General features: G+C 58.6%; 2 protein-coding genes across 12 annotated transcripts in view; both read right to left on the bottom strand.

Annotated features, from left to right (window-relative positions):
* Positions 1-4,291, bottom strand: part of IL11RA (interleukin 11 receptor subunit alpha) — a 10,300-nt gene extending 6,009 nt beyond the window's left edge. For 2 of the 8 annotated variants that reach the window (XM_051844465.2, XM_051844468.2), the window contains exons 1-3: positions 3,832-3,971; positions 937-1,036; positions 625-685 (exon numbers count right to left, since the gene is read on the bottom strand). In XM_051844465.2, the coding sequence (XP_051700425.1) occupies positions 625-685; positions 937-1,036 (161 nt within the window). In that variant the 5' untranslated portion in view covers positions 3,832-3,971. Of the gene's footprint in view, positions 1-624; positions 686-936; positions 1,037-2,231; positions 2,352-2,992; positions 3,425-3,613; positions 3,762-3,831; positions 3,972-4,041 lie in introns of those variants that run through there. The other 6 variants (XM_051844486.2, XM_070053639.1, XM_051844483.2 and 3 more) reach the window with 6 other exon arrangements.
* Positions 4,292-5,454: 1,163 nt separating this feature from the next.
* Positions 5,455-8,695, bottom strand: GALT (galactose-1-phosphate uridylyltransferase). Of its 4 annotated transcripts, none has more exons than XM_008272590.4 (11): positions 8,524-8,695; positions 8,087-8,256; positions 7,832-7,907; positions 7,693-7,741; positions 7,453-7,582; positions 7,241-7,297; positions 6,974-7,096; positions 6,561-6,693; positions 6,375-6,458; positions 5,873-6,027; positions 5,455-5,636 (listed from the first exon to the last, which is right to left on the bottom strand). In XM_008272590.4, exons 1-11 carry the CDS (start codon positions 8,603-8,605, stop codon positions 5,547-5,549), a joined length of 1,149 nt encoding a protein of 382 aa, XP_008270812.2. In that variant the 5' UTR covers positions 8,606-8,695; the 3' UTR covers positions 5,455-5,546. The 4 variants fall into 4 exon arrangements, with proteins under 4 accessions (XP_008270812.2, XP_017196213.1, XP_017196216.2 ...); XM_017340724.3 differs by having other exon boundaries at positions 8,385-8,558; XM_017340727.3 differs by lacking the exon at positions 5,873-6,027 and having other exon boundaries at positions 8,524-8,692.
* Between the last annotated feature and the right edge of the window lie 395 nt (positions 8,696-9,090).

Genomic DNA, 9,090 nt, shown 5'->3' with positions numbered 1-9,090 from the left:
ATAAAGCTGCTGCCTGCAGTGCCAGCATCCCATACAGGATCTGGTTTAAGTCTCAGCTGCTCCACTTCCTAACCAGCTCTCTGCTAATGAGCCTGGGAAAGCAGTACAATATGGCCCAAACCCTTGGTTCCCAGCACCCACGTGGGAGTCCCAGATGAAGCTCCTGGCTTCTGGCTTCAGACTGGCTCAGCTCTGGCCATCGCAATCATCTGAGGAGTGAACCAGTGGTAGAAGCTGTCTCTTTCTGTCTCTCCTCCTCTGTAACCCTTCCAAATAAATAAATAAATAAATCTGTTTTAAAAAATAGTACCACTCAGCGCTCTCTTCCACAAGACTTTCTTTACGTTTCCTGTCCTCCAGGTACTACCTGGCAGGATTCTAACTGCTCACCTGTCTTCCCCACAGAATGTATGCACCTTGCATGGATTGTGCCCTGCCACATCCCAGAGCCTAGACTAGACCAGGCACTTAGCAGGTGCTCGATACATACAGATCAGCTGAATCTGGACAAAGAGGTGCAGATTACAGACAGGGATGGGAAGGGATGTGAGGACACGGGACAAGGGACATGAGGACTGGGCAGGATCAGGAAAGGGTCAGGTGTCAGACAGGTGGGGCACTTACCCAGCAGTCACTCCGGGGCAACACAGCAGCACAGACTTGCCAGGCTGCCCATACTGGACCCCTGTGGAGGGCACTTCTGAGGTGAGGCTCTTCCTTTACAAGCCCCCACTCCCCCTCCACACACCCACACCCACACTCTGTAAGAATGACAGGGTAAGGACCCGAGTGGGTCATGTGACAATCGAGACAGAGATCAGAGGACAGGATACAGGGGGGACCCAGCTTGGTGGTCAGAGTTGGGAGACACAGTTAGGCATGGGAAGGGGCCACAGCAAGGGCAGCAAGTCACAAGTCACAGCCCAGGGTTCTCACCTTGGGGGCCCCAGGCCTGGGGGCAGGGGGAAGAGGCAGACACCAGGGCTGTAGCCACAGCCACCAGGACCCTGCTCAGCCCTGAGCAGCTGCTGCTCATCTGTGGAGGGGAGAGGCAGCGTCAGGGATCCCCCACCCCACAGTGGGAAGCAAAACCCTGGCTCCTCCTGCCGGAAACTGAGACTTCCTAGGAGGAAAACTGAGGCACCAAGTGGAGTCAGGGCGCCAGAAATCATCGGGGGATCTGACTTGAGGTCCCCTTTCTCACCATACACCCATTGCCATGCATGTGCCTGTACACACGAACACAAACACACATACACACACACCCTCACCCCCTCCATCTCAGTCCTGGGCTTAGGGCCCAGAACAAAAGCCGGAGGCGACAGACTGCGCCAGCAACCACCCCCCACACCGCCCTTGGCGCCCACCCCTGGCACCAAGTACTGGCAGGGGCTCAGCCACTCCCATTAACCCCTCCAATGTAGCTGCTGGGATTTCAGCATTCTTCCTCACCTGCTCCAGGGCTAATCACCACCTCGGTCTAATCTGGGTCAGGCTTTATCAGCTGGGATGGGGGGGGGGGGGCTGTCATGCTGGGCCTGAACCCACCCTGTACGCCCACCATGAGGCTTAGCCCTGCTCTGGCTGCCAAGCCTCCGGCCTGGGCCTGTCTCCTTGCTTTGACTACTTGGGCCACTTGAATGGGCCTGGCTTGAAATCTGGTCTCAAGCCTGCGAGGCTGGATGGGGCTAGGGTGCGGGCTGGGACTGCAGCACTAAGCGGATCCAGATGCCCTGGCTGCTGCCAGAGGCTGGGAGCGGGCAAGGCGCCAGCAGATGGAGATGGAGACAGGGTGGCGGGAAGGGGAGAGGAGAGGAGGCTGAGAGGAGCTGGAGCCTGCAGGGACAGGGGCCTGGCCTGGGGGCCACAGCACCAAGAGATAAACACTCAGTTTCGGGACAGGGAGGCAATGAGAAGGAGCTCAACAAGGGGAGGACAAAAAGTCCCTAGCAAAGTGTGCATGTGGGAGGTGATGGTGGGGGCGCTAGGAGAGAGGAATCCTGGAGCTGGGGGTGGGCAGGAGCAGCGGGAGGAAGGCACTAGGGAAGCGGCCATAGGAAAGGAAGGGGCAGATGGGAGACGGCCCTGACCAAGAGCAAGCAGAGGAAGAGGAAGACCCCTCCAGAGCAGAACAGGGCAGGGGGGAGCCTCCACGTGTCTAGGTGGCCCACCCCTGGCCACCCCACCCCACCACTCCCCAGTCACATTGACCACGCTCAGCCCCGCCCTACCTCGCTGGTCCCAGTGGCTGAGTATTCATGGCCTCCAGGACTTCCTCCCACCAGCCACAGCACAGGGCTGCTGTTCCACTCTGTTCTGAGACCCCAGAACCATCCCCTCCTTCCCCCTCCACGCCCCGCCCCCTCTGGGTCCCACAGCTCAGCCGCCCCTAGCCAGGCCCCCCCTCCCCTTCCCCCCTCCTCCCTCCTCCACTCCTACCCAAGGCCCTGGGAAGGGAAGAGGCCTCCCCCTAGTCTGGAGAGGAAGCCACAGACGGAGCCCAGGCCAGCAAGAGGGAGAGGAAGGTTGCTTATGTCCCTGTCAGTGAGATTCCCTGTGTTTTCACTGAGCCCGGACTCATTAGGCACCATGAACAAAAAGATACTCCCCTGAACACACACGTGCATACAATTAAAAAAAAAAAAAAGAGCCAAACCGGGCTCCTTTCTTTAGGCCACAGCTGGCTGTGTTTTGAGGGGAAGGGAGGCCCAGGTTGGGGGTATAAGGAGAAGCCTACAAGGCCACTTCTCCCTCCCCTGGAAGTTCCAGCCATTTCTCCCCCTCTCCCTCCGCTCTTTGGGCCCCAGCACCAGGAAATGCCTTCGGTCCCTTGGTGCCAGATACACAAGACCCACACTTACTTACCCTCAGACTCTCAGATAGCCAGTCACACCAATACCCAGACACCCTCACTCCGACTCAGACACACACTTCCACACACTCACAACAGCCACACACGTGCTCCGTCCCCAGGACGGGCCCACAGCACCACCTGGAAGCAGCTCCTCATGGTGCAGCAATGGCAGATGGGCGTCTCATCACTGTTCCAAGCCCCTAGGTAGCCAAAGAGACCAGGGCAAACAGGCAAGTCAGGCAGAGACAGGGAGCAAGAGAGGCAAAGCTAGAAACAGGGACAGGGAGCCATCTGGGGAAACGAACCCGTGAGAGACACACAGAGATCTCTCACTGGGAGAGAAAAAGAAACAGAACCAACTGAGCCAGGTGGGGCCGGGGACCAGCCAGGAGGAATTTTGAGCAGAAGAGGGAGGGGCAGCAGAGTGTGGGGATGGGGCTGCCTAGGCTGGACCCGAAGCAGACAGGTCAGTCCCGTTAGGGTTCAAATGGGTCCCCAGGTGGGAGCGCTGCTCTATACACACTCACACACACACAACTCCACGTTAGGACACAGGACACACACATAGTCACAAGTTTCACTGTTGTTCTGCTACTGCTGAAGTCACGCCTTGGCACACACGGACCCAACCACCCACTCGCAGCTGGCACACGGTCTTAAACTCCACGGAGCCCTTCCCCAAACACATCCCCGCTGTGGGCTGCCCCCTCATACACAAACACACGGCCCAACCGCACCAAACACTGCCCACAGACACACCCGTAACCCCGCACTCCCGCGGCCACAAGCATGCACGCCGACACACGCAGTCACGTTAGCTGACAGCCTGTCCAGAGTCTCCCACGCTGACACCGTCACACGCGGACACACTGACAGGCCGTCGGTCACTCGCGAACCCTCAGATCCTACACCGCCCTGCCCCGCCCCCTCCTGGCCAGACTTCGCGGTCGGCACCGTCCCGCCCCACCAGGCCTCACCTTCCGCGGCCGCCGCCGCCAGCGCCCTCCGCCCTCGCCCTCGCCCTCGCCCTCGCCCTCGCCCTCTGCCCCGGCCTCGACTCCCTCCCGCCCTGGGCCCCCGCAGCGGGGGCGGCTCCGCCCAGGCGCCAATGGAAGGAGAGGGGTGAAATAGGGGGGCTCCCGGCCCATTGGAGCCGCCAACTAACTGCCAATCACCTCCACCCCCACCTCTGCCGGACACTTCCTGTCCCGTCCCGGACCAACACGGCTGCAGAGGACTGAGTGTAGAGCTGGCTTTCTGGGTCCTGGCCTGAAAGCTTGTCCTCCCTGAGACAGCAGGACTGAAACAGTACCCTTCCTCTTCCTGCTGAGCACAAAGCCTCGAGTTAAGAAGCCCTAGGGCAGGTGACTGGAGGAGCCGAAGGTGCCCCAGACTGCGGATAAGATAAGGAAGGAGTACTGGTGTTGCAAGCAGCGCTTCTCAAACTTGCTGGATATTGTGCTTTCAAACTGAGCAAGCCCCACCCTTTACCAGTTAAATCGGAATCTCTGGAGGTTGGACCTAGGCACCAGTAGTGTGTAACACGCAAAGGCAGCCGAGCAGAGGTGGAAGGTTGGGTGTGTGTGTGTGTGTAGCCCTAAGGAGCCAGCACCCAGCTCAGGGAGATGTGGACTGTCTGCTTCCTCTCCTTCAGAGCAGGGCAGCACTCTCTGGTCTCAGGGAAGAAACACCCTGGACTGAAAGGCAGGCAGCCAAGGCCCTGCGCCAGGTCCACTGTCTAGGCTTAGTGCCATTTCCCCACCCAGTTCCCCCTGGGACAAGAGTAGAGACAAAGAGCCTTCCGGCCATCTCTGCATTACTCACAAGCCCGACCTGCACCTGAAAGTTTGGTAGACACCAGGTGGCATTCAGGTCCCCTTTGGCCACATGGCCTGTTGTCCCCCACACTGTTGCACAACCTTGCAGAGGGACAGGTCCAGGGGGGAGGGTGTCAACTCAGGGTCATTCGGTCATTCTGGGACCCATGCCCTCCTCCCAGATCCTGGGGCTCCTAACTCTGGAAGCTCTTCTGTCCTGTGCAATGACTGGGGCACAGGGGAGCACAGAGCCTGCACGTACTGAACATGGCAATCTGGAGAAGCCAAGGACACTGACACAAAGCCACGTACACGCTTCCTACTCACCCCTTTGGCCCCTGTGGGCTGGAGCACAGCCAAGCTGTAGCCACTCACAAAGCCAGGATTCTGGCCAGCAGCCAAGGGTCTGGCCACTGACCACTGGCAGCAGGATCCTGCTCACCCACTCTCCACCAAACCCTCAGGCCCCGGCTTGGTGAGCTGACACCCTAGGGGTGGTGGTGACGGTGCTCGGGCTTCCCCAGAGCCTCAACCACAGCTAAGAACACAAAATTTTTTTAAATGTACTAAACTGGAATGCCATTTATACCATAAGAAAGAGAACCTATAGGCCAGGTGTAATACTGAATATTAATTTTGTTCAGCGATTTGGGGTGGATTTTTTGCATCAAGTTTTTGCAGATCTGTAGGCAAAGAAATTGTGGCCAGAGCGGTGCCTTTCATCCGTAACCCCAGGTCCCTGAAGATTTGGTTTCATACCCCTCTGGTGTCAACAGTATGTGATTAAAGTTGGAGAGGCACAATTTTATTGATGTTTCATCCACACAAACTCTAGGCTCCAGGTCCCTCAGGCAGAAGGACTCAAGGCCCTGTGGTCAGTGTGGTCGGGTGACGGCCGCAGTCTCCTTGTCCTTCTGCCTCAGGCGGTAATGAACCTCAGGAAGTGCCCTTAGTCTCTCTGCAGCCTGGAAGGGGGACAAAAGGCAATCAGGGAGGGGTAAGGGCTGCACCCACAGTGTGGGAGGGAGTTCTGAAGGAGGGCCTGTGGGGCTGGGGAGACGAGGGAGGGGGTAAGGACTGCCCAAGTCCCTGGAACGAGCAGGAGCTGTGTAGCTCCTGAGTCCCGAGGAAGGCCTCCTTGAGGAAGTGGGAAACAAAAAAAAGAGGGAGGGTGGAGACCCAGGGTGCTGCAGGTCCTGACCTGCTCAGGAGTGAGGTCCCTCTGAGCCTGAGCAAGCATTTCGTAGCCAACCATGAATTTGCGGACAGTGGCAGAGCGGAGCAGCGGAGGGTAGTAGTGAGCGTGCAGCTGCCAGTGGTCCCAGGCGGCCCCAGCCTCTGACCCTGTGGGAGCTCCTGACAGGAAGAAAAAAAGGCAGAGATGATACAGAGGGCTCTTTCTCAGTTCTTCAGCCTAGTCCCTACCCCCAAGCCAACCAGGCCAAGCAGCCGAAACTACATCTCCCAGCATCCCCTGCCAGCCATTAGAAAGCACATCACTGCCCAGAGCAGGGACGCTGGGAGTGTGGGTGGTGCTGCTCACTCTCACTCCCAGCATCCACCTCACTCCCAGCATCCCCGCTCCGGACACTTCCCCCAGCAGGTGTCTCAAGACCCGCCAGGGGTTGTAGTCCACTGGGCTGGGCCCCAGGAGCCCAGAAATAGAGTTTTAGCATTATACATAGGTTCTCAAAAAGCCTCACCATGCCAGCCCATGGAGTAGGGAAAGGAAGTCTCAAACAGGTTGTCGTACTTGGTCAAGAGCTTCTTCATGATGGAGGCCAGATCTGGAATCAGAGCCTGACACTCAGCCCGAAACCCAGATCCTGGCCCTACCAGAGCGCCCCGGGTCCAGCGCCTAGCCCCAGGGTCCTAGTTGGGAGACTCACCATCGCGCTCAGTGGGTGTCAGCTCAGGCAGCCGCCGCACATGGCGACGGGGCAGCAGCAGTGTCTGGAAGGGCCACACTGCCCAGAAGGGGACCAGCACCAACCAGTGCTCGCTGGTTAGGACCAGACGGTCCTGGGCAGACAAAACAGTTATTAAGGTGTGTGTGTGTGTGTGTGTGTGTTTGTGTGTGTGTTTTGGGAGTAGAAAGGGATCAGCAAATAGGCAGAAGAAAAGAATGTACGACGCATGTGATAGGTTCTCACCACCTCTGCCACTACCGCTCATCTAAACCATCATCAATTTCCCTTTAGATAATGGCTGGGGCCTCCTAAGCAAGTCTCCCTCACACACCTCTCTCTTTCGGGGGTAAGGCCAGGGATTCCTTGGGGAAGAGGGACGGGCTCTCCCCCACCTTCCGGAGCAGCTCCTGGCGGCCATACTCCATCAGCAGAGGCTCTCCGTGTTGACTGTGATAGGCCCGCTGAGATCTCTCCTCGCGCTGGGCAATATCTGGCAGGAAGCTGCTGGCCCACACCTGTCCAAGGGCAGGAGCAGAGAAGAGTGGACAGTTCCTTCACCTCCAAGTCTGCATATTTTCTTTGTACCATCCCTTAATCTAGTTCTCCTGCCCACAATGCTGGCTTGAACCCAGCCAAAAAAAACTCACTGAGACACTCACCTGGCAGTGAGGGTGGGGATTGGAACAGCCCATCATGGCTCCTTTGTTTTCAAAGATCTGTCAGGTGGGGGTAGGGGGCTTTAATAGCCAAAAAGACATCAAGTGAACCCCCTCCTGACCACACCCTGTGGAAACAGGAATGCTACTTCCCAGAACCAAAGCTGCACCACCCCCTCCTCGGCCCATCCAGGGGAGGGGGCGCCCTTACAGACCTGCACCCAAGGGTACTGAGTACCCAGATCCTCTGTGACTGAGGCCCATGCATCGACGACAGCCCGGATCTCAGGGACTGACATGAGTGGCAGCGTCACATCCGACCAGGGGTGGAAGCACATGACCTTACTAGGTGGTGAGGGGAAGGGGTGACAGAGGGACAGGGCTTGTCTGCGCTGGGACCAACCCCAGTGCTCAACCTCAGGCTGAAGGTTTTCAGAGAGGAAATCCATAGTTACCAAACTCCTCGGGCAGCCTGTGCTTGGAAAAGCGGGTGATCGCTGGGTCCTGAAATAAAGAGGGCAGCACTCTCTACGGCAGAAGTCCCCCCCCAGGGGCCTAGCCCCCACTCCCCAACAGTGCCTCGAGCCAGGTTACCTGGATTAGGGGCATCAGGCTGCAGAGCTGGGAAGTCGTTGTCAAACAGGAAGGTGCCATCATAGTTAGGATTCACCTACTGACAAGGATGGGCTACAGGCATTCCACTGCCCCACGTCACAAACCATGTGGTGGAGCTGGAGGGCTGACCAGACTCCAGGGGGTGGGAAAGGCCCACGGCGCCTGTGGGTGAAGGGCAGCTCTAAGGGGAACCCCTGTCCCCGGCCCAGCCAGGCGCAGCCTCCACAGGCTTACCTCTCCATTGGCCCGGGTGGCCCCGGGACACAGAGGGTTGAGGGGGTCGTGGCGGGGCACTGTCTTCAGAGGCTCAGGCTCCACTTGCCCCTGCCAGGGCCGCTTCATGCGGTGAGCTGACACCAGCACCCACTCATCCTGCAGCGGGTTGTAGCGGATATGCTGATGCTCTGAGGACAGAAGGGTCAGGATCAGTCAGCAAAGCTGTCACGCTTCTCCCAGCAGCACGAGCTGGGGGGGGGGGGGGGGTGTGCTCTCAGCTCCGACCCGCTCAGGAGCCACAGGCCCGGAATTAGACCTTGGCAGTGTCGGCATGCAGCGCCTGCAGGGGCGTGTCTCTTTGCCCCGCCGGCCTTGCTTGGGGTGGGCGCGAGGACTTTTTAAGGAAGCGAAGGGACAGCCTGCGTCCCAGCGAGTCCCGGCCGCCCTGCAATTACCGCTTGCCCGGAAGGCTGTTTTCGTGGCGTCTGCCTCTGACGCCTGCCGGCGCTGCTCGGAGTCAGTTCCGCCGCGCGACATGAGTCTACCTCGGGGATCTTCTGGAACGCGAGCAGGGCTGCGCCTCGCCCTTCCATTTCTTGGTCTGCCCCGCCCCGACACGCCTCGCCCCCGGTGATTGGCCAGGCGCCATCACGTGACTGCCTGAGGGTGCCGCCCGGCCACCTAGGGGCGGGGCTCAGGGTAGCTGAGGTCTTTGATGATCCCCCCTGCCCTAGGCTGGAGCCATGACCCTGTGAATGCCGCTTATTGCAGAGTCTTCTACTCTAGGACACTTACAGACTTCTTTTCTGCATTCAGTCATCCGTTTGGTCATTTCATTCAGCAAATATTTACCGAGCATCTACCGTGTGCCAAGCAGCTTGGCTCTACGTGTGATAGCCCTGGGTGTGCAAATCAGGCATGACCTCTGCCCTCTCAAAGCTTACAGTCCAAGCCAAGCGAAGGTCTCACTTTGAAGCCACAATCACCTTGATGCCTGCTGGGAGGGGGAACTTTGAGGTTGC

This window comes from Oryctolagus cuniculus, chromosome 1 (assembly GCF_964237555.1).
Source record: "Oryctolagus cuniculus chromosome 1, mOryCun1.1, whole genome shotgun sequence".
NCBI classification, from domain to species: Eukaryota; Metazoa; Chordata; class Mammalia; order Lagomorpha; family Leporidae; genus Oryctolagus; species Oryctolagus cuniculus.
Note: the sequence above shows the minus strand (reverse complement) of the source record. Positions and strands in the feature narration are given on the sequence as shown.

Coding starts and splice junctions, on each gene's coding strand:
- GALT (XM_008272590.4), bottom strand. CDS start 8,605: ATGTCGCGCGGCGGAACTGACTCCGAGCAGCGCCGGCAGGCGTCAGAG. Junction 7,298..7,452: donor CTCAGTACCCTTGGGTGCAG/GTCTGTAAGGGC, acceptor CCCACCTGACAG/ATCTTTGAAAACAAAGGAGC. Junction 5,637..5,872: donor GGGACCTCACTCCTGAGCAG/GTCAGGACCTGC, acceptor TCCCCCTTCCAG/GCTGCAGAGAGACTAAGGGC.